This window comes from Plecotus auritus (genome assembly GCF_963455305.1).
Source record: "Plecotus auritus genome assembly, chromosome: 8".
NCBI classification, from domain to species: Eukaryota; Metazoa; Chordata; class Mammalia; order Chiroptera; family Vespertilionidae; genus Plecotus; species Plecotus auritus.
The window spans coordinates 144,647,398-144,671,420 of NC_137782.1; the positions used below are offsets into that span (position 1 = coordinate 144,647,398).

The following is a 24,023-nucleotide window of genomic DNA, read 5'->3' on the forward strand; positions in this document are numbered from 1 at the left end:
TCTCTGGTTAATTTCTCCCACCTCTCCCACCCCTACCTTTCCTCTGAATTAAAAAAATATATATGTTTTTATTGATTTCAGAGAGAAGAAGGGAGAGGGAGAGAGATAGAAACATCAATGATGAAAGAGAATCATTGATCGGCTGCCTCCTACATGCCCCCTAGTGGGGATGGAGCCTACAATCTGGGCATGTGCCCTGACTGCAATGGAACTGTGACTTCCTGGTTCATGGGTCGACATTCAACCATTGAGCTACACTGGCTTGGCTGGAGTAGTGTTCTTGTTCGTGTTTTTTTATGTGGTTTTCCCATATGGAAATTAAAAAAAAATTATTTATTGTTGAAAGTATTACATATGTCCCCTTTTCCCCCCATTGACTCCCTCCAGACTACTCTGCCCCCCACCCCAGGCCCGCACCACCCCCTTGTCTGTGTTCATGGGTCATACTATATGCATACAAGGTCCTTGGTTTATTACCTCCCACCCACCTACCCTTCCCCACCTTCCCTCTGAGATTCCGCACTCTGTTCCATGCTTCCATGTCTCTGGATCCACTTCATTCATCAGTTTATTTTGTTACTTAGATTCCACATATGAGTGAGATCATGTGATACTTGTCTTTCTCTGACTGACTTATTTCGCTTAGCATGATACTCTTCAGGTCCCTCCATGCTGTCTCAAAGGGCAAGAGATTCTTCTTTTTTACTGCTGCATAGTATTCCATGGTATAAATGTACCACAGTTTTTTTATCCACCCATCTACTGTTGGGCACTTGGACTGTTTCCATATCTTAGCTATTGTAAATTGTGCTGCTATGAACGTAGGGGTGCATACATTCTTTCTGATTGGTATTTCGGGTTTCCTAGAAGTGGGATCATTGGGTCAAATGGCAGTTTCATATTTAATTTTTTGAGGAAACTCCTTATTGTTTTCCATAATGGCTGCACCAGTTTGCATTCCCACAGCAGTTTACTAGGGTTTCCTTTTTTCTACATTCTCGTCAGCACTTGTCATTTGTTGATTTATTGATGGTAGCCATTCTGATAGGTGTGAGGTGATACTTCATTGTCATTTTAATTTGCATCTCTCTGATGATCAGTGACTTTGAGCATTTTTTCATATGTCTCTTGGCCATCTGTATGTCCACTTTGGAGAAGTGTCTATTTAGGTCCTTTGCCCATTTTTTTTTTTTAAATCATCACCCAAGGATATATTTTCATTGAGTTTTAGAGAGAGTGGAAGGGAGGAGAAGGGGGGTGGGGGAGAAGAGAGAGAGAGAGAGAGAGAGAGAGAGAGAGAGAGAGATTGACATTGATTGATTGCCTCTCACACACACCCTGACTAGGGTCAGGGATCGAGCCTGCAACCGAGGTACATACCCTTGACCAGAATTGAACCTGGGACCCTTCAGTCCGAGGACCAACATTCTATCCACTGAGCCAAACAGGCTAGGGCCTTTGCCTATTTTTTGATTGGATTGTTTGTCTTCCTTCTGTTAAGTTGTATGAGTTCCTTACATACTTTAGATATTAACCCTTTATCAGATGTATCATCGCCAAATATGCTCTCCCATACAGTGTGCTCTCTTTTTGTTTTTTTGGTGGTTTCTTTTGCTGTGCAGAAACTTTTTATTTTGATGTAATTCTATTTGTCTCCATAGTTTCCTTTGCCTTAGGACCGTGGTCGGCAAACTGCGGCTCGCGAGCCACATGCGGCTCTTTGGTCCCTTGAGTGTGGCTCTTCCACAAAATACCATGGCCTGGGCGAGTCTATTTTGAAGAAGTGGCGTTAGAAGAAGTTTAAGTTTAAAAAATTTGGCTCTCAAAAGAAATTTCAATCATTGTATTGTTGATATTTGGCTCTGTTGACTAATGAGTTTGCCGACCACTGCCCTAGGAGATGAATCTGTAAACATATTGCTACAAGAGACCTACATCAAAATGTTTTTTCTTGCATTAGATGAATATACTTATCAGTTGCCCTAAAATATGTATGTGTGTGTGTGTGTGTGTGTGTGTGTGTGTCTGTAACTTGGATGTAATGGCCTTGGCTAGAAATTAACATAGTTAAAAAAAGTATAGCTTAATATTCAAAAGTCTCCACAGTTTGGCTTCAGTTACTTCTATAACTTAATTTTTCTACTGTTCCTTGTTTACCTAATCATCCTTACAAAGTGAAATAATTGTTTCTCTTATTTACTGTCCTTTACTCAACCTCGATTGTTCATTTTTGTAAGTTTTGTTATGTCTTTGTTTCTGCCTATTGTCAAATCCTCCCCATCTTTCTTTTAAGGCCAAGCTTATATCCCTCACCAAGTTGAGGTAGTTCTCCCTTCTTTGACTACTATGGCTCTTTATCTGTACTTCTCTTATGGCACTTTCTGCTTTTTATTTAGAATCACATGTGTTTATAATTTCTATGTAACTGTACATAATATGAGGAAGAATCTGTGTCTGTATCATCTTCACATCCTCCACATTGTTAATCATCTAGTTCAGTGATCGGCAAACTCATTAGTCAACAGAGCCAAATATCAACAGTACAACGATTGAAATTTCTTTTGAGAGCCAAATTTTTTAAACTTAAACTTCTTCTAATGCCACTTCTTCAAAATAGACTCGCCCAGGCCATGGTATTTTGTGGAAGAGCCACACTCAAGGGGCCAAAGAGCCGCATGTGGTTCGCAAGCTGCAGTTTGCCAACCACAGATCTAGTTGATGTTCAGTAAATAACTGTTAACGGAATAATTAAATATTCTGTAATAAATATCTTCACTTTCCTAGTAATGGGCCAGTTGACCTGATCAAATTCATCCATAGCTAACCTTAGCTATTTGGCTTATAGTAGAATCAACCTGTGCAGTTACAGCTTTATATTTAAACTAGAGGCCCGGTGCATGAAAATCGTGCATGGGTAGGGTCCCTAGGCCTGGCTGGCAATCAGGGCCAATCTGTGGGGCAACTGGTGGGGCGATCAGGGGGCCCGTGCTGGCACATGCCTTGGCTGACCTGGCGCCGCCCGCTCGCTGGCCCTGCCCCCCACCCCCACCACCACCACTGGTCGCCTCCCTCTGCAGGGCGACCAGCAGGGCGATCGGGGGGCCTCTGCTGGCACCCACCTTGGCTGGCCTGGGGCCTGCGGGCTGGGGGCAGCTCCTGTATTGAGCGTCTTCCCCGTGGTGGTCAGTACAAGTCATAGCGACCAGTAGTTCAGCTGTTCGGTCAATTTGCATATTAGGCTTTTATTATATAGGATGTGACCATGTATAACTTTAGATTTAATATTGGAAATACTGTGTGGTTTCTTTTAACCTCTTTCCTCAAACCTTTCTTTTCTGGATAAATTATTTATAATGTGGTTCTAGAAAGCTTTTCATCTGTATCAGACTAGACATGTTGCTGGTATTTCCTGAATTATCCCCCAATATCATTAGAAAAACTAAGAGGAAAGATGGGGTCAGAATGTCACTGAGAGGGACTATCCCTTGGGACATATTCCCCTGAGAATTCTGCATCTTAGCCCAACCCACCTCATAGGGTGACTAACAAGAAATTGTCTTTGTGAGAGTTATATATTGAGAACTATATTGGGCATTGACTTGAAATGAACTTTGAAGGGAGATGATGAGGTAAAGGGCAATAATGCTGTGAAGAAATTTCTGGGCTGGTATAGGAAAGGTGAACTCATCTTTTTTTGATGCTTTTAATGCGTCTTAATATATTCAGTTAGTGGCACTGTTTTATCAAAGAAAGAGAACCTGAGTGTTTAGCACCTTCTGCAAAGAACCACCTGTGGCAGGAAAAGTGGATTTACCTACTTATCCTTGTTATTTTCAATGTCCTTTACTTCTTTTCTAACCTTTTTGGGTTTAGCTTTTAGCTGTAGAGGACTATAAATTAACTAGAGGCCCGGTGCATGAAATTTATGCACAGGTAGTGTCCCTAGGCCTGGCCGGTAATCAGGTTCCCTGCCTCCCGGCTTCCTTTTCTCCTCCTTCCCTCACTCCCTCAACACCCGCGCTGCTACCGCCGCCACCACTGCAGCTGCAGGTCACCTGCCATGTTCCGCTCTGCCCTTTGGTGGTCAGTGCATGTCATAGCGAGTGATCAAACTCCTGGTCTCCCGGTCAAACTCCCGAGGGGACAATTTGCATATTAGACTTTTATTATATAGGACTCTTGAGGCTGAGCATTGCTGGTCACTAAATTGCCATCTCTGTATGCATTTGGGATTAACTGGAGGTGGTTAGCTCTCTCTCATCAACAGAGTTCTAGTGAGTACATTTTAATGGGGGTATGAGTAGGTGCAGAAGCCTGCAGGAAGGAGCTGCTCAGGCAACATTTCCAGAGAAGGAATGCTAGAACACTTACAATTCCCTTGCTATCTTTAATAAAAATATTCCAAGGAATCTCAACTCATCAGAGAGACTTCCTGGGTTAGACTAGCAGAGGCTCTGTCTTGACAGGTTTCTTTCTCCATCTCAGACTCTTCCTCAGCCCTTATGTGAGGGATGTTAGACAGGTCCACTTCGATCTGCTAATCTCTAGGAGTTCAGTGTTTTATTGATGCTAGTATTTTCTTCCTGCCTTGTTTTGTAGACTGGTCAAAAGAATGGATTTTTCAGAGGCTTACTCTGACACATGCTCCACGGTTGGACTTGCTGCCAGGGAAGGCAATGTTCAAGTCTTAAGAAAACTGCTCAAAAAGGGACGGAGCGTTGATGTTGCTGATAATAGGGGATGGATGCCAATTCATGAAGCAGCTTATCACAACTCTATAGAATGTTTACGGATGTTAATTAATGCAGGTAAGGTAAATTCAAGGTATGGGAAGGTGGGCCTGCAAGCTGGATTAATAAACCAATGGTGATATATGGCTTATTTGTTTCGCTTTCTATAACCATAAAATAACTGCCTGTGCATTGTTAAGGATGATAAGATTGCCTGCCGTGGGTTGTAAATGTCCTTTATTTGGTAGTTTCAGTGCCTGGCCCATTTTTTATTGTCTGAGCACAAATGCTATGTTTAAGCATTTGGTAGTTCTGGTCATCATTTTTCTTCTTTTTCCAAACAAAAGGAGCAATGTTACTGATATTGATGGTATTAGTATTTTGCTTGAATTAGTCTTTCTTTTTTATACGTTACCGTTTCGTTAATTTTGGGAATCTTTCCAATTACTTTGACTTTGTATTTGCTGAGGACACAGAGAACAGGATGGACAAGGTCCTTGCCTTTATGGTGCTTATATTCCTGTAAGGAAAACATATAATAAAGACCTAAACAGTTAACCAAGATAATAGCAAAAGGTAAAAGTATTGTAAAAAAATAAAAAAACAGTGTCATAGGACAGAGAGCAATCCTGTGCTACTGCACATCTCTTTCCAAGTCTGTATTAGTTGACTTCATGTTTGTTACTGAAAACCAGCTATTTGGGAGTTTTTACACCACAGAAATCAGCCAGTGCTACGGACAGTGCTATAACTAGGTGTTTTTCCCCTCCCTGAGGCAGTTATACATTTGTTAGCACACTACCGAGTGAGGGGCTCAGTAAAGGAGCCTTAGTGGAAAATTCTGACACTCAGGAGACAGGAAAATTCTGACACTCATGAAGGCATGAATTTGAATATTTTTTTCTTGTCAAAAAGCCCATTCCCTGATTCATCTCTCCCCACATCAGGCAGCGCTAAAGAGCAGCCAGAAGCCAGGCTCACGGCTGGTGAGCACATTGGTGGTGGTGGGAGCCTCTCCCGACTCTGAGGCAGTCGGACATCCCCGAGGGCTCCTGGACTGCGAGGGGGCACAGGCCATGCTGAGGGATCCCCCGATTGCACGAATTTCGTGCACTGGGCCTCTACTATAGGATAATTCTCTTGCCCCCTGTAAAAAGTGTCTTATATAATTTCTACTTCCTTGAACTTCATCTAATATTAGTAAACTGGCAGAGATTCCTAAAATGTACCTTTTATTGGTTCACTACGGTCTGAAGGTGCTCAGGCTTACACAAAAAGAATGGAAGAGTCTGAAATGATTAGAAAGGCTTTGCTTTACTGTCTTTATTTATTTATTTATTTATTTTAAAGTACAACTTCCATTTATTTTTCCCGCCAGATAACTTTCCTTTATTCTTTAAAAATTTAGATCCTTACGTGGGCTTTGGTGGAGGTCGTGGGGCAGCACCCGCAGTTCTAAATTGGGGTGGGGGTGTTTGGTCCTTCCGGGCATCACGAGAACAATTTCTGACTATCTTGCTGTGAATGGCACAGCTCACATCGTAATGCAGCTTCACATACAGCTTGGGAAGCACATAGGCGTCGAAGACACTCGCTTTGGAGATGTCCCTAACGGCTGCAGCCTCTACTATGTTTCAAATGACAAACTTATTAATTAATTGCCTTGTCCTTGGAACACACCGGGCGCAGTTGGTGCAACGAATAGGCTGCACATGGCCTCGGCCTTTTTTGGCACGACACTTATTCCTTCTTTTCTTGGTCATCTTGGAAATGAGGACCCCTTACTGTCTTTAATTTAGATCCAGAAACTAGTCCAAGAATCTTGGTCTCCTCATTCAAGTTGGAGAAGAACATTTAAATGTGGTATGGATTACTTAGAAATTTAACATGCACATGTATGCATTTTTCACTTTGCTTTATTTAAAGTGTTAGTACAAATAACAAACTTGCTTGTCTTTATTTTTCATTGTTGGACGTTTGGTGTCATAGATAATGAGATTTCAAGAAGCTTATTTTGGAGGGCAGTAAAGCTCTTCAGTTGCAATTCATCATGCCATTCAGTATTAAACCATTTGCTGACTGAAGGTCACTTAAAGTTTTGTAATTAGTTATAGCATATCACTAATAAATATTTTCATTTGGCAAATATATGATCTAATTCTTAGTATTTTTTATTAGTTAATGTTAAGAAAATATGCTTTCATATTGACCATGATAACAGATACTAACAATCCTTAGATAAACAAAGCAGCATAGCATAGTGGTTAAGAGTTGTGTTCACCCCTAACCAGTTAGGCTCAATGGATAAAGCGTCGGCCTGCGGACTCAAGGGTCCCAGGTTCGATTCCGGTCAAGGGCATGTACCTTGGTTGTGGGCACATACCCAGTGGGGAGTGTGCAGGAGGCAGCTGATCGATGTTTCTCTCTCATCAATGTTTCTAACTCTCTATCCCTCTCCCTTTCTCTCTGTAAAAAATCAATAAAATATATTAAAAAAAAAAGAGTTGTGTTCAGATGGACCTGGGTTTTCCTGACTCCTCCATTTTATTAGTGTGACCTTGGACAGGTTGTTAAATCTCTGAGTGGTTCAGATTCTTCACCTGTAAGATAGAAATACTCCATCATTTCAGCTCATGCCAGAAACTAAGTCCTTCCTTTTTCTTATGCCTCTCCCAGTCAGTTAGCAAATGTGTGTGTGTGTGTGTGTGTGTGTGTGTGTGTGTGTGTGTATGTTGTGTATGTATATGTCTGAATGTATACACACAGTCACACCATTTCTAACCACTGCCATAACCATTAATACCTTGATCACATCATCTCTTGCCTGGATTGCTACACTGGCATCCTAACAAATCTGTTTCAGCCCGTGCTTCTTACCCATCGTACCACAGTCTAATCTTAGTATTATTGCAGGGTTCCTTTTATAGTATGTCAGACCATATCTCTTTCTTCAAAGCTGTGCAATAGTTCCCCATTTCATTCTGAGTAAAAGCAATGAAGTTTCATAGTGTAGATGTGTAATATTTAATCATTCTATTAATGGACATTTTGTTTGTTTTCTAAAAGTTTGCTATTATAAGTGATGCTTCATGTATCTATTATCTATGTCTGTCTGTCTGTCTGTCTGTCTGTCTATCTCTCTATCTATCTATCTATCATCTATCTTTGTGCACATAGGTGAGCATTTCTGTATGATGGAGTTTATTTTTTATTTTTTTAATTATTTTTTTATTTTATTTATTTTATTAAGGTATTATATGTGTGTATGATGGAGTTTAGAAGTGAAATTGCTAGTGCAAGAAGTGTTCAAAGTTAAAATGTTGATAGATATTACTAAATTATCTGCAATATTAATCAGAACCTAAGTTTAAACTAGTTTACACAAAAGAAGAGAATGCAGTAGAGTAGCTCATGTAAATGTTAAGTCTGAGTGGTAGGTCTGTGCAGGCATTGCTGGATGCTAGTACTCAAAATGATGTCATTAGGACTCCGGGTCTCCATTTCTCTCACCCTGCTTTTCTCTATGTTGACTGTATTTTCAAGCAGGCCCTCTCTTTGGAAGTTTAGGCGTACCTCATATTTAAAGAGATTTCTATATATTCTGGATATTCTTTGCTGTTATTTGTGTTGCAGATATTTTACTTTTCTCCTAGATTTTAATTTTTAAATTGTGTTTAATTTCTTTGTAATGCATTCAAATCTCTTCCTTTTTACTCACTTTCCCCCTTTATCTTCAATATGTGATGAAGTCTCTTAAGAGAATTTTGCACATGAAATTCCTTGTGGAAATAGTTTTATATCTAACGTTTTCTAAATAAAACATAATGAAATTATGTACATTATGCAAAGTGCTTGACTACAAATCTATCTGAAATTGACATTTATCATCCTTTGTAATTGGCACATCTTAAATGTCCCCTTCACCTATTTTTGCCCATCCCAAATTCCTCTCCCCTCTGGCAACCAGTAATCTGTTCTTTGTATTCATAAGTTTTTTGTGTGTATGTTTTTTGTTTTGTTTGTTCATTTATTTTGTTTTTAAGATTTCACTTGTAAATAAAATTATATGGTGTCTCTGTTATTTCACTTAGCATAATACCTTGAAGGTCCATTCATGTTGTCACAAATGGCAACATTTCATTCTTTTTTATGGCTGCATAGTATTATATTGTGTGTGTGTGTGTGTGGTGGGGGGTGTGCGCGCGTGCACACATATGTCACATCTTCATTGTCCATTCATCTATCATTGATTCTTGGGTTGTTTCCATATCTTGGCTATTGTAAATATGCTGCAGTGAACATAGGATGAATATATCTTTTTGAATTAAAGGTTTTTTTTCTCCTTTGGTTAAATGGCCAGAAGTGGAATGTTTTAAATCACCTCAATGTTACTATTTGAATAGCTAGGAAGTAATAGAGATGAGATCATTTCTCTCATGGAAATTTAGAAATAAAAAAATAAAATTTATTAATACTTCAGTAAATCTTGCTTAAGCAAATCTTTGGTGTATCCTCTTCAGATTTTGCATTTGTGTTACCTTTCAACTCCTGCCACTCCCTTTCCCTTACCCATCAAAAATTAAAGATGAGAAAATGAGTGAGTGGGCTAAAGTTATGTGTAAAGAATACCAGAGACCTGTTCACACTATGGCCCCTGTAAAACTTGTTTTGACTTTTTTATTTTTATTTATTTTATTTTATTTTTTTTAATTTAAATAAATCTTTATTCAGATTATTACAATTGTTTCTCCTTTTTCCCCCCATAGCTCCCCTCCACCCATTTCCCACCCCACCTTCTGCCCTTACCTCCCCCCCACTGTCCTCATCCATAAGTGTATGATTTTTGTCCATTCTCTTCATGAACCCCCCATACCCCTTTCCCCCTGAGAATTATCAGTCCACTCCCTTTCTATGCCCCTGATTCTATTATATTCACCAGATTATTCTGTTCCTCAGGTTTTTAATTCACTTGATTTTTAGGTTTGCTTGTTGATAGATATGTATTTGTTGTTCATAATTTTTCTCTTTACTTTTTTCTTCTTCCTCTTCTTTAAGAATACCTTTCAGCATTTCATATAATACTGGTTTGGTGGTGATGAACTCCTTCAGCTTTTTCTTATCTGTGAAGCTCTTTATCTGCCCTTCAATTCTGAATGATAGCTTTGCTGGGTAGAGTAATCTTGGTTGTAGGTTCTTGCTATTCATCACATTGAAAATTTCTTGCCACTCCCATCTGGCCTGCATAGTTTCTGTTGAGAAGTCAGCTGACAGTCATATGGGTGCTCCCTTGTAGGTAACTAACTGTTTTTCTCTTGCTGCTTTTAATATTCTCTCTTTGTCTTTTGCTCTTGGCATTTTAATTATGATGTGTCTTGGTGTGGTCCTCTTTGGATTCCTTTTGTTTGGGGTTCTGTGGGCTTCTTGGACTTGTAAGTCTATTTCTTTCACCAGGTGGGGGAAGTTTTCGGTCATTATTTCTTCAAATAGGTTTTCAGTATCTTGCTCTCTCTCTTCTTCTGGCACCCCCATAATTCTGATGTTGGTACGCTTGAAGTTGTCCCAGAGTCTTCTTACATTATCTTCAACTTTTTGGATTTTTTTTTTTTGCTTTTTGCTTTTTCGGTTGAGTGTTTTTTGTTTCTTTGTATTTCAATTCTTTGACTTGATTCTTGTGTTCCTCTATTCTGTTTCTGGGTCTCTGTATAATATATATATATATTTTTTAATAAATCTTTATTGTTCAGATTATTACAGGTGTTCCTCTTTTTTTCCCCCTAGGTCCCCTCCACCTGATTCCCCACCCCACCCCATGCCCTTATCCCCCGCCACTGTCTTCATCCATAGGTGTAAGCTTTTTGTCCAGTCTCTTCCCGCACCCCTCACACCCCCTCCCCCCTGAGAATTGTCAGTCCACTCCCTTTCTATGTCCCTGATTCTATTATATTCACCAGTCCATTCTGTTCTTCAGATTTTTTATTCACTTGATTTTTAGATTCACTTGTTGGTAGGTATGTATTTGATGTCATTTTGTTGTTCATAATTTTTTATCTTTACCTTTTTCTTCTTCTTCCTCTTCTTAAAGAACACCCTTCAGCATTTCATGTAATCCTGGTTTGGTGGTGATGAACTCCTTTAGCTTTTTCTTGTCTGTGAAGCTCTTTATCTGACCTTCAACTCTGAATGATAGCTTTGCTGGGTAGAGTAATCTTGGTTGTAGGTTCTTGCTGTTCATCACTTTGAATATTTGTTGCCACTCCCTTCTGGCCTGCATAGTTTCTGCCGAGAAATCAGCTGACAGTCGTATGGGTGCTCCCTTGTAGGTAACTAACCGTTTTTCTCTTGCTGCTTTCAAGATTCTCTCTTTGTCTTTTGCTCTTGGCATTTTAATTATGATGTGTCTTGGTGTGGTCCTCTTTGGATTCCTCTTGTATGGGGTTCTGTGCGCTTCCTGAACTTGTAAGTCTATTTCTTTCACCAGGTGAGAGAAGTTTTCGGTCATTATTTCTTCAAATAGGTTTTCAGTATCTTGCTCTCTCTCTTCTTCTGGCACCCCAAAAATTCGGATGTTGGTACGCTTAAAGTTGTCCCAGAGGCTCCTTACACTATCTTCATATTTTTGGATTTTTTCTTTTTGTTTTTCTGGTTGGGTGTTTTTTGTTTCCTCATATTTCAGATCTTTGGTTTGATTCTTGGGGTACGTTGATCTACAGTTGAGTTTCGGTATATTCTTTATTTCAGACAGTGTATGCTTAATTTCTGACTGGTCCTTTTCCATTTTTTTGGCATTCTCATTAAGGTCCTTGAAGGTCTCATCAAGTTTCTCGGCGGTTTTTAGAAGATTCTTGAGTAACCTTATAAATGTGGTTCTGAACACTATGTCGTCCATTAGTTTGCTTTCCTCCATTTCTCTCTTTCGTGACATGTTTCTTTGTCTCCGCATTTTGCTGCTTCCTTATGTTGATGGAGTGGCTTTGTGTGGTAGGTGACCTATAGGGGCCAGTAGCTCAGCCTCCCCAATCACCTGAGGTGGACGCCTTTGGTACACCCCTTTATGGGCTGAGTGCAAAGTCTTGGTGTAGTTAAGCCTTGATTGCTGTTGGTACACTGGGAGGAATTGACCTTCAGGCCAATTGGCTGTGAGGACCCGCTGTGTCTATAATGGAAGAACTGCTGCGCTGGAGACAAGCTTATGGTGCAGGGCTTGTTTCAGTGGGGCTTTGGTGCTCACTGAGTCTGCCTCTTGAATGTATCACTTATGGATGTGAGGAGTTGAAATCCGGTGTCTCACACTGACCACTAGGTACACTGGCTTCTGGATCTCCAATGGGGTGCAGGTCAGCTACTGTCTGAGGCCACCCAGCAGGAGCTACAGCAAGAACTACAGTTTTCTCCTCTTTGCTTGGAGTTTGGAGGTTTTGGAGCTGTCTGACCTGGGCTGCAAGTTTGCTAGGTTAAGCTGCGATAGGGCAGGCCATTCATATGCTAAAGCCGCTGCTTGGAGCTTGGGTGGGTTCGTAGATTGTGCAGGGCGGGGTCTCAGGGCCTGACTAGGCTAGGGCGTGGCAAACAGCGATGGCTGCCAGTAAGCCGGCTCTGCAGCTCAGACCCTGTCCCCGCGTCCCGTGCCCCAGCACAATAAACAATTGTTCCTGCACGCAGCCCTGCAAGCAAGCCTCCCTCACTTTCCAACCCCACGGCAGACAGTCCAGCTTCTCCCTGTAGGAGTTTGGGTCCCCCGCGTCTCCCCAGAAACGAGTTCGGAGTAATCGGGAGCTTATCTCCCTTCGGGTTGAAAACAGCAGCGCTTTCAGTCACCCGTCACCAGCCCAATTCGCGCGTCTCCGTACCTCAGCTTTTCAGCGCTTGTGCACCCCTCAATGCTGTTTGCTCTTTTCTTCTAGTTGTAGAACTTCCACTCAGCCAGCTTTCCCGTGGTTCTGGGTGATAGACGTTCTGTCTTTTAGTTGTAGTTTTGAAATTGTTGTGCGAGGCAGCAGTTTAGGTGCTTACCTATGCCGCCATCTTGGTTTTCTCTCTCTGTATAATATTTTTTATTTCAGTCAGTGTATGTTTAATTTCTAGTTGGTCCTTTTTCATATCTTCGAGGGTCTCGTTATATTTATCGGCCTTTTCTAGGATATTCTTAAAAAGTCTTATAACCGTGGTTTTGAATTCTATATCCAGTCGTTTGTTTTCCTCCATTTCTTTCGTTTGTGATCTGATTCTTTGACCCCACATTTTCATTGATTCTCTGAGTTGGTAAGGTAGATATTTGTGCTAGGTTTCCAATATGGCCCAGTGGGTCTGCTTCCCCAGTTAACCTGAGGTGGACACTCTTGGTGCACCCCTTTGTGGACTGTGTGTACAGCCTTGTTGTAATTAAGTCTTTATTGTTGTTGGTATCACTGGGAAGAATTGACCTCCAGGCCAGTTGGCTGTAAGGATCAGCTGTGTCTATGCTGGGAGAAGTTCGGTGCTGGAGACAGCCTTATAGGATTAGACTTGCCAAATTGCAATAGCCTCTGTGCTCAGCTTGGATGGGGTGGAGTCTCAGTCTTGGCTTCCTGTCAGCCTTGCCCTTGCGCGCACGTGCGCTTTCAGTCCTCCGCCTTCCCCAGCTCCAGTCTCCGCCTGAGAGTCCAGACTCCCCCCACAAGAGCGTGGGTCCCCAGGGGCTCGCCTGGAACTGGGGTTCACTGCAGTCAGAACTGGGGCTCAGTGCCGTCAGGAGCCTCTGACTCCCTTTCACTAGGGAAAGCCTGTGGCAACCTCCGCAGCCTTTGTGCGCACTGGCCCGCGTGCGCGCTTTCAGTCCTCCGCCTTCCCCGGCTCCCGAGTCTCCGCCCGAGAGTCCAGACTCCCCCCACAAGATCGTGGGTCCCCAGGGGCTCGCCTGGAACTGGGGTTCACTGCAGTCAGAACTGGGGCTCAGTGCAGTCAGGATCCTCTGACTCCCTTCCACTAGGGAAAGCCTGTGGCAACCTCCGCAGCCTTTGTGCACACTGGCCCGCGTGCGCCTTCAGACTTCTGCCTTTCCCAGCTCGAGTCTCCGCCCGAGAGTCCAGACTCCCCCCGTAAGAGCGTGGGTCCCCAGGGGTTCGCCCAGAACTGGGGTTCAGTGCAGTCAGAACTGGGGTTCAGTGCGGTCGGAGGCTTCCTTCCCCCTTCCGCCAGAGAAAGTCAGCCAGGCTCTCAGCCGCCCTTCCTCTCTGCGCGCACAAAGCCCCTTTGCCGTACCTCCAATTCTCTGTGAGCATTTCTCTTTCCTTCTAGTTGTAGAATTTTCACTCAGCCAGCTTTCCTGTGGTTCTGGATGGTGTCCGTTCTGTCTTTTAGTTGTAGTTTTGAAATTGTTGTGCGAGGCAGCAGTTTAGGTGTTTACCTATGCCGCCATCTTCTTGTTTTGACTTTTTTAGAAGCGTCTTAAACTATGAGCTCTCCTGTCTATAATTGTTTTAATATTTCTTGGAGTCTTTGCTTTTTAATTCCAAGAAATAGAATTGATATTTTCTAGTTGATTGTTTTTTATTCTTTCATAGATTCATCCGAAGACTACATTAGGAGAAAAACTTTTGAGGGCTTCTCTGCATTACATTTTGCTGCACATCGAGGACATTGGAAGATCGTACAGATTCTTCTAGAAGCTGGGGCAGATCCTAATGCAACTACTTTAGAGGAAACCACGCCACTGTTTTTAGGTGAGATATGCTATTTGTGGTAGAGATGCAACTTTTTATTTCACTTTTTTTTTTTTTTTTGCTAGAGAAACTAAGCTTAAGTCCACTGGCATGGCTTGAGTGTCGATCTATGAACCAGGAGGTTTGGGCACATTCCCAGGTTGCAGACTTAGTCCTTAGTGTGGGATGTGCAGGAGGCAGCCAGTCGATTCTCTCTCATCATTGATGTCTTTATTTCTCGCATTCTTCTGTTCTCTCTGAAATCAATAAAAATATTTTTAAAAAAGAAACTAAGCTTAATTCCTCTTATTCACACAAACTGTATACTTAAAGTATGTTCTTTGACAAATGTTATACTGCTATTCTTTGATTCAGAAATCAAAAAGATATTTTTAAAGGTTTCCCTCTCATTTTACATCCTTGGGCGATAGCCTCTGGGAATATCTTTAAATGTATATTTAAAGTTGTAAAATCTGTTCTGAATTGTCATCATTATTGTTGTTCTTGATTTTGTTCTGAAGACCAGGCAGAATATTTTATGTTTGCTTTTTTGCTTTTTATTAGCATTAAGATATTAAGAAGATTTTATGGGAGAAATTTCCAGCTAATCTTTTTTTTTTTTTAATATATTTTTATTGATTTCAGAGAGGAAGGGAGAGGGAGAGAGAGATAGAAACATCAATGATGAGAGACTCATTGATTGGCTGCCTCTTGCATGCTCCCTACTGGGGATGGAGCCACAACTGGGCATATGCCCTTGACCGGAATCGAACCTGGGACCCTTCAGTCTGCAGGCTGACGCTCTATCCACTGAGCCAAACTGGCTAGGGCTCTTTTTTTTAAAAAAATATTTTTATTGATTTCAGAGAGGAAGGGAGAGAGAGAGAGAGATAGAAACATCAATGATGAGAGAGAATCATTGATTGGCTGCCTCCTGCATGGGATTGAGCCCACAACCTGGGCATGTGCCATGACCCGAATCAAACTGTGACCTCCTGGTTCATAGGCCGATGCTCATCCACTGAGTCATGTCTGCTGGGCTCCAGCTAATCTTTTAATGCCAGTTAATTTGTTGCCTATGGATTACTATTCAAACTTCTTCAATTATGGACTATTTTTATTTTTATTATGGACTATTTTTTAATTCCTTGAGGACAAAAGCCAAATTCTGAAGGGTACACTTTCTTTAAAAAAAAAAATTTTTTTTTATCGATTTTTTAAGAGAGGCAGGGAGAGGGATAGAGAGTTAGAAACATCGATGAGCCCACAACCAAGGTACATGCCCTTGACGGGAATTGAACCTGGGACCCTTCAGTCTGCAGGCCAATGCTCTATCCACTGAGCCAAACCAGTCAGGGCTGAAGGGTACACTTTCAATACCTGTCTCTTTTCCCCCTTCCTCCCTTCGATCCTATTTGTGTTTAAGGACATTGTGGCCCATACAGTTTAGTGGAACATGAGAAAATTAAGAGAATAAAACTTTTGTTTAGAATCAGTGTATTTGGACTAGTTTTAATCCTGGCCCGTGTAATTTGTATGTTCATTTGTTTACTGAATGCTACAATTTCCTTACTTATGAAATGAGAGTAATAGTATATACCTACTCTTTATTGGGCTGATAATAAAATAAGATGTCTTTGAGAGTAATTATTTTCTTTGTGAACTTAAAAATATAATTCTTAAAAATTTATGTAAACTTTATTATTTCTAGTGTATAGTTCTATGGTTTTGATGTTTGCATAAAATTGTGTAATGGCAACAACAATCAAGACCCTGAACAATTCCATCATCCCCCCAAATTCTATCATGCTGCCTATTTTTAATCAATCTTTCCTGCCCTCCCTTTATCCTTGACAACCACTGATCTGTTTTGATCCCTGTAGTTTGTTTTTTTTATAGAATGTCATAAATATATATGAAATAATACATGTAATCTTCTAGACTATCTTCTTTTTCTTAGCATAATGCTTTTGAGATTCACATTGTTGCTTATATCACTAATTTATTCCTTTTTATTGCTAAGTAATGTTCAATGATATGAATATTTCACAGTTTACCCACTTACTAGGTGTTAGACATTTGAATTATTTTCAGTGTTTGATGATTGTGAATAAATTGCTACAAACATTTGAATGCAGATTCTGTCTGAATGTAAGTTGTTTTTTTTTTTTTTTTAAAATATATTTTATTTACTTTTTACAGAGAGGAAGGGAGAGGGATAGAGAGCTAGAAACATCGATGAGAGAGAAACATCAATCAGCTGCCTCCTGCACACCCCCAACTGGGGATGTGCCCGCAACCAAGGTACATGCCCTTGACCAGAATCGAACCCGGGACCCTTCAGTCCGCAGGCCGATGCTCTGTCCACTGAGCCAAACTGGTTAGGGCTGAATATAAGTTTTTATTTCTCTTGGATTAATGCTTAGGATTGTTGGGTCATGTGGTCAGTGAATGTTTAACTCTGGAAAAAATTTGGAAGTTTCTTATAAAGTGACTATCATTTTGCAGTCACTTTGGTAACGTTTGAGAGTTTCAGTTGCCCCACATTTTCTTCAACACTTGGTATTGACACATTTTTCTTTTTATATTTTAGCTATTTTAAGAGATTTAATTTAGCGGTATCTCATTATAGTTTTAATTTGCATTTTTCTTGATTGCTAATGATGTTGAGCATTTTTTTATGTGATTATTTGCTATCCCCCCCCATTAGTTTTGTTTAGAAGTTTTGTTTTGCAATGATTTCAAATTTACAGAGATCCTATATAATAAAAGGCTAATATGCAAATTGTCCCCTTGACAGGGAGTTTGAACAGGAGTTCGACTAGAGGGCGGGGACGACTGGCCAACCTCCCATGTCCCCTACCCCTGGCTGGCCCAGCCTGATCGGCTCTGATCGGCTGGACCCCATCCATGCACGAATTCGTGCACCAGGCCTCTCGTGTTCAATAACAGTGCTAAGGATTCCTAGTTACCTTTCACCCAAATTTTGTTTTTGCCACATTCACTTTATCATTTTATTTTGCTCTATACTATTTACCTATATAACTAGAGGCCTGATGCACGAAATTCGTGCAAGGTGCTCAGCCCTTGTAGCTGTGGTGGCTTGCCTCGGCCCTCGCAGCCCTGGCTTCATCCGGAGGTCGTTTGGCTGTCCGGTCTAATTAGCATATTACGCTTTTATTATTATAGATATTTAACCCTTTGAGATTAAACTGTAGATATAATTCTTCTCTACCCATAAATTCTTCAGTGTACACTTCCTAAAAGCAATGAAATTCTCTTATGTAATTGCTATGATCAAAATCAGGAAGTTAACTTTTTGATACAGTATTATTTAATCTATAGATCTTATTCATTTTTGCCAGTTATTCCACTAAAGTCCTTTATAGCAAAATAATAATAATTATTATTATTTTTGTTCAGGATCCTATGCATGATCACTTGTTACATTTAGTTGTTTTATGTCTTTAGCCTACTATAAATTGGAACAGTTTTTCAGTCTTTATCTTATACTAGAGGCCTGGTGCACGAATTTGTGTACCATTGTGTTCCCTTGGCCTGGCCTGTGGCATTGGGCCAAAACCGGCTCTCCGACATCCCTTGAGGGGTCCCAGTTTGTGAGAGGATGCAGGCCAGGCTGAGGGACCCCACCAGTGCACTGTTGTGGCTGGGAAGGGACGCAGGAAGTTGGCTAGCTGGGGAGGGACCGCAGGAGGGCTCCAGGGTGTGTCCGGCCCGTCTCGCTCAGTCCCGATGGGCCAGACCCCAGCAGCAAGCTAACCTATTGGTTGGAGCGTCTGCCCCCTGGTGGTCAGTGCACGTCATAGCAAGCGGTTGAGTGGCCTTATCATATCATTAGCATATTACGCTTTGATTGGTTGAACGGCCGACCAGTTGACCGCACACTTAGCATATTAGGATTTTATTATATAGGATGATTTAAAAAATTTTCAAGAGTTTGGGCCAGGGAGAAACCAAGATGGTGGCATAGGTAAGCACCTAAACTGCTGCCTCGCACAACAATTTCAAAACTACTACTAAAAGACAGAACGGACACCATCCAGAACCACAGGAAAGCTGGCTGAGTGAAAATTCTACAACTAGAAGGAAAGAGAAAAGCTCACAGAGAATTGGAGGTACGGAAAAGGGTCTTTGTGCGCGCAGAGGGAAGGGCGGCTGAGAGCCTGGCTGACTTTCTCTGGCGGAAGGGGGAAGGAAGCCCCCGACTGCACTGAACCTCAGTTCTGACTGCACTGAACCCCAGTCCCGGGCGAAACCCCGTGGACCCAGGCTCATACAGGGGGAGTCTGGACTGTCAGGTAGAGAGAAAAGCACCTGGAGACTCGGAGACCCGGGGGAGACCCGGGGGAGACCCGGGGGAGCCCTGGCAGGCAGGGTTCCGGAGGCGCGCATGCCAGTGTGCACAAAGGCTGCGGAGGTTGCCACAGGCTCTCCCTAGCAGAAGGGAGTCCGAATCTCCTGACTGCACTGAACCCCAATTCTGACTGCACTGAACCCCAGTTCCAGGCGAGCCTCTGGGACCCGCGCTCTTACGGGGGGAAATCTGGACTCTCAGGTGGAGACTTGGGAGCCGGGGAAGGCAGAGGTCTGCAGGCGCGCGCATGCCAGTGCACACAAAGGCTGCGGAGGTTGCCACAGGCTTTCCCTAGTGGAAGGGAGTCAGAAGCCCCTGACTGCACTGAGCCCCAGTTCTGACTGCAGTGAACCCCAGTTCCAGGCGAGCCCCTGGGGACCCACGCTCTTGTGGTGGGAATCTGGACTCTCGGGCGGAGACTCGGGAGCCGGGGAAGGCATAGGTCTGCAGGCGCGCACGCGTGCAAGGGCAAGGCTGACTGGAAGCCAAGACTGTCTGCTCCGCCCTGAGATTCCACCCCATCCAAGCTGAGCACAGAGGCTATTGAAATTTGGCAAGTCTAATCCTATAAGTCTGTCTCCAACACCGAACTTCTCCCAGCATAGACACAGCTGATCCTTACAGCCAACTGGCCTGGAGGTCAATTCCTCCCAGTGATACCAACAACAATCAACTTAACTACAACAAGGCTGTACACACAGTCCACAAAGGGGTGCACCAAGAGTGTCCACCTCAGGTTAACTGGGGAGGCTGACCCACTGGGCCATATAGGAAACCTAGCACACAAATCTACCCTAACAACTCAGGGAAGCAGTGAAAATGCGGCGTCAAGGAAACAGATCACAAACGAAAGAAATGGAGGAAAACAAACGACTGGATATAGAATTCAAAACCACAGTTATAAGGCTTTTCAAGAATATCCTAGAAAAGGCCGATAAATATAATGAGACCCTCGAAGATATGAAAAAGGACCAACTAGAAATTAAACATACACTGACTGAAATAAAAAATATTATACAGAGACCCAACAACAGACTGAAGGAACACAAGAATCAAGTCAAAGAATTGAAATACAAAGAAGCAAAAAACACTCAACCGCAAAAGCAAAAAGAAAAAAAAATTCAAAAAGTTGAAGATAGTGTAAGAAGACTCTGGGACAACTTCAAGCTTACCATCATCAGAATTATGGGGATACCAGAAGAAGAGAGAGAGCAAGATACTGAAAACCTATTGGAAGAAATAATGACCGAACTTCCCCCACCTGGTGAAAGAAATAGACTTACAAGTCCAGGAAGCGCACAGAACCCCAAACAAAAGGAATCCAAAGAGGACCACACCAAGACACATCATAATTAAAATGCCAAGAGCAAAAGACAAAGAGAGAATATTAAAAGCAGCAAGAGAAAAACAGTTAGTTACCTACAAGGGAGCACCCATACGATTGTCAGCTGATTTCTCAACAGAAACTATGCAGGCCAGACGGGAGTGGCAAGAAATATTCAAAGTGATAAGTAGCAAGAACCTGCAACCAAGATTACTCTACCCAGCAAAGCTATCATTCAGAATTGAAGGTCAGATAAAGAGCTTCACAGATAAGAAAAAGCTAAAGGAGTTCATCACCACCAAACCAGTATTATATGAAATGCTGAAAGGTATTCTTAAAGAAGAGGAAGAAGAGAAAAGTAAAGATAAAAATTATGAACAACAAATACATATCTATCAACAAGTGAACCTAAAAATCAAGTGAATTAAAAACCTGAGGAACAGAATAATCTGGTGAATATAATAGAATCAGGGGCATAGAAAGGGAGTGGACTGATAATTCTCAGGGGGAAATGGGTATGGGGGGGTTCAGGAAGAGACTGGACAAAAATCATACACCCATGGATGAGGACAGTGGGGGGAGGGAGGTAAGGACAGAAGTTGGGGTGGGAACCGGGTGGAGGGGAGCTATGGGGGGAAAAAGGAGAAACAATTGTAATAATCTGAATAAAGATTTACTTTAAAAAATAAAAAATAAATAAATAAATAAAATAAATTTCCATTGTTTAAGTAAAAAAATAAAATAAAAAAATAAAAGTAAGAATAGAAAAAAAAAGAGTTTGGGCCATTTATTTTGCAGAATTTCTTTCAGTTTTGGTTTTCTGATGTTTTTTCTTGATAAAGTTCAGGTTATGCATTTCTGGCAGGAATACCACAGAAGTGAAATGGTATCTTAGTGCATCTTATCAGGAAAAATATGACCCATAACTGGTAATGTTAATATACAAAAGTATTTTGAATATGAAATGTATCATTATGAAGACGGTTTCATAGATGCCTTGATGTTATATGGTTGAATTCTCCACAGGAGAGATTGCTTTTTTATGTAAAGTTTCTTTCTTTTCCACACCCACATTTAGCCCGCTTTGGATATTATGTGCAACTACATAGTAAGCTTTCACTGAGGCCCAGCTATGTGCAATCTCTATACTAGTTGTCTTCAATGAATCCATACAGCGAAGTGAGCAAAATGAATTAAGTCTTGTAAAAAGAGATAAAATTAAAGTATTAAAAGAGGGAAGAATAAGTCACCCTGGATAACAGAGGAAGATATCATGTGCCTCTAGAGCAGGGATCGGAAAACTTTTTTATGCCAAGGGCCATTTGGATATTTATAGCATTCACAGGCCATATAAAATTATCATCTTAAAAATTAGCCTGATGTATTTGGTCAAACATTTAATTAACTCACCCCTAATGCCTTGGCAAGGCCAGACCAAAGGATTTTGCAGGCCTTATACGGCCTGTGGGCTGGACATTCCCCTCTCCTGCTCCAGAGTGTTGAATTAACTGTAACAATAACATTTATTGAGCATAATGTATACCAATTTCTTTGTCAGGTGTTTTACATAAATTAGCTAATGTAACTTTTAAAAATGATTTTTATTGATTTTTATTTTTATTTTATTTATTTATTTTTTTTATTTTTATTTTTAAAATATATTTTATTGATATTTTACAGAGAGGAAGGGAGAGGGATAGAGAGTTAGAAACATCAATCAGCTGCCTCCTGCACACCTCCCACTGGGGATGTGCCCGCAACCAAGGTACATGCCCTTGACCGGAATCGAACCCTGGACCCTTCAGTCCGCAGGCCGACGCTCTACCCACTGAGCCAAACCGGTTTCGGCTTTTATTGATTTTTAGAGAGAGGAAGGGAGAGGGGGAGAGAGAGAGACACTGATGTGAGTGTGAAACATCTATCGGCTGCCTTCTGCACACCCCCTACCGGGGATCACCCAGCTTGTGCCCTGACCAGGAATTGGCCAGGGCAGCTCATTTAATTTTCACCATGATTCTGTGAGATACATATTGTTACTATTTCCATTTTTACAGATGGAGGAAATTGTAAAAACACTGTATTTAGGGTCAGAAAAGCTGTATTTGAGTCTTTATCCTGCTATTGTTTATATATTAGTTAGAATAGCATTTCCTGAATTGATTCATTGAGCGTAAATAGATGTTCATTGACAAAAGGGCTTTTTATGAACATGTGTTTGGAAAATGCTGTGTACTGTATTCCCTAGTGTAGGAAAACAAAAAACATTAGCCATGTAGTTTAATGTATACACCCAGTCTGAAGTATCCCCTGCACTTTGTTACCTTATTTTAGTATTTTCATAGCTCTTATCACTGACTGCAGTTATTTTATTAGATTTTTTTTTATATTGACTGTCCCTTCCACTAGAAAGAATGTTCTATAAGAGCTGGCCTTTTACTTATCTTATTTGTTGTCATACCCCTCAAAATCACATCAGTGCCTGGTATGTGGTAGGCATTCAGTAAATTATTTGTTGAATGAAAGAATGAAGGTCTCTGAAGTGGCCTCTTATAAAACAACACTTGTTTTAACTTTAACCCAGCATTTTGAAATGTATTTGACCATAATATTCTTTTTCTTTATGGAACATAAAGAACAGTAATATTTTATAGGACTATTTGAGAAATGCTAGTTTGGTCACATAGTTTCAAAATATAATAGTCCCATTTATGAAATTTAGTATTGTGCTTACTTATGTAGGTATTTGGAGAAAATTAGAAATGCAGAGTTTTTAGTGATTTATATTTCACTAGGGGCCCGGTGCACGAAATTTGTGCATGGCGGGGCAGGGGGGTGTTGTCCCTCAGCCCAGCCTGCACCCTCTCCAATCTGGGACCCAAATGGGCAGTTGGACATCCTCTCAAAATCCAGGACTGCTGGCTCCCAACCGCTCGCCTGCCTCTGCCTGATTGCCCCTAACCGCTTCTGCCTGCCAGCCTGATCACCCCCTAGCCACTCCCCTGCCAGCCTGATTGATGCCTAACTGCTCCTCAGCTGGCCCGATTGCCCCTAACTGCCCTTACCTGCCTGCCTGGTCACCTCCAACTACCCTCCCCTGCTGGCCCAGTCACCCTTAACTGCCCTCCCCTGCAGGCCTGGTCCCCCCCAACTGCCCTCCCCTGCAGGCCTGGCCCCCCCCACCCCCAACTGCCATCCCCTGCAAGCCTGATCCCCCTCAACTGCCGTCCCCTGCTGGCCTGGTCCCCCTCAACTGCCGTCCCCTGCAGGCCTGGTCCCCCTCAACTGCCATCCTCTGCTGGCCTGGTCTCCCTGAACTGCCCTTCTCTGCTGGCCTGGTCACTCCTAACTGCCCTCCCTGCTGGCCTTATCGCCCACAACTGCCCTCCCTGCAGACCTGGCCTCTCCCAACTGCCCTCCTCTGCTGGCCCGGTCACTCCTAACTGCCCTCCCTGCTAGCCTTATCGCCCACAACTGCCCTCTCCTGTAGGCCTGGTCCCACCCAACTGCCCTCCCCTGCAGGCCTGGGTCCCCCCCAACGGCCCTCCCTTGCTGGCCTGGTCTCCCCCAACTGCCCTCCTCTGCTGACCTGGTCACCCCCAACTGCCCTCCTCTGCTGGCCTGGTCATCTCTAACTGCCCAAAACTGCCCTCGCCTGCAGGCCATCTTGTGGTGGCCATCTTGTGTCCACATGGGGGCAGCCATCTTTGACCACATGGGGGCGGCCATCTTGTGTCTTGGAGTGATGGTCAATTTGCATATTACTCTTTTATTATATAGGATAATATAGTTAGCTTGCAATTTTTTTTATGTTAAGGTAGAGTTAAGATAATTCAAACCCATAATGACCTTTAATCACTTATTTTTAATAATAGGATTTATTTAGTTTTTTTGACAGCAAACTTACCATTTTAATTATG

General features: G+C 42.0%; 1 protein-coding gene and 1 pseudogene across 3 annotated transcripts in view; one reads left to right on the forward strand and one right to left on the reverse strand.

The window, feature by feature from the left end:
* ASB3 (ankyrin repeat and SOCS box containing 3) overlaps positions 1-24,023 on the forward strand; it is a 93,514-nt gene that overhangs the window by 13,809 nt on the left and 55,682 nt on the right. For both annotated transcript variants that reach the window (XM_080683299.1, XM_080683300.1), the window contains 2 exons: positions 4,600-4,808; positions 14,270-14,428. In XM_080683299.1, the coding sequence (XP_080539425.1) occupies positions 4,613-4,808; positions 14,270-14,428 (355 nt within the window). In that variant the 5' untranslated portion in view covers positions 4,600-4,612. The remainder of the gene's footprint in view (positions 1-4,599; positions 4,809-14,269; positions 14,429-24,023) is intronic.
* On the reverse strand, positions 6,143-6,493 carry LOC308255603 (small ribosomal subunit protein eS26-like; annotated as a pseudogene). The gene has a single exon. The product of its transcript is annotated as a small ribosomal subunit protein eS26-like (transcript).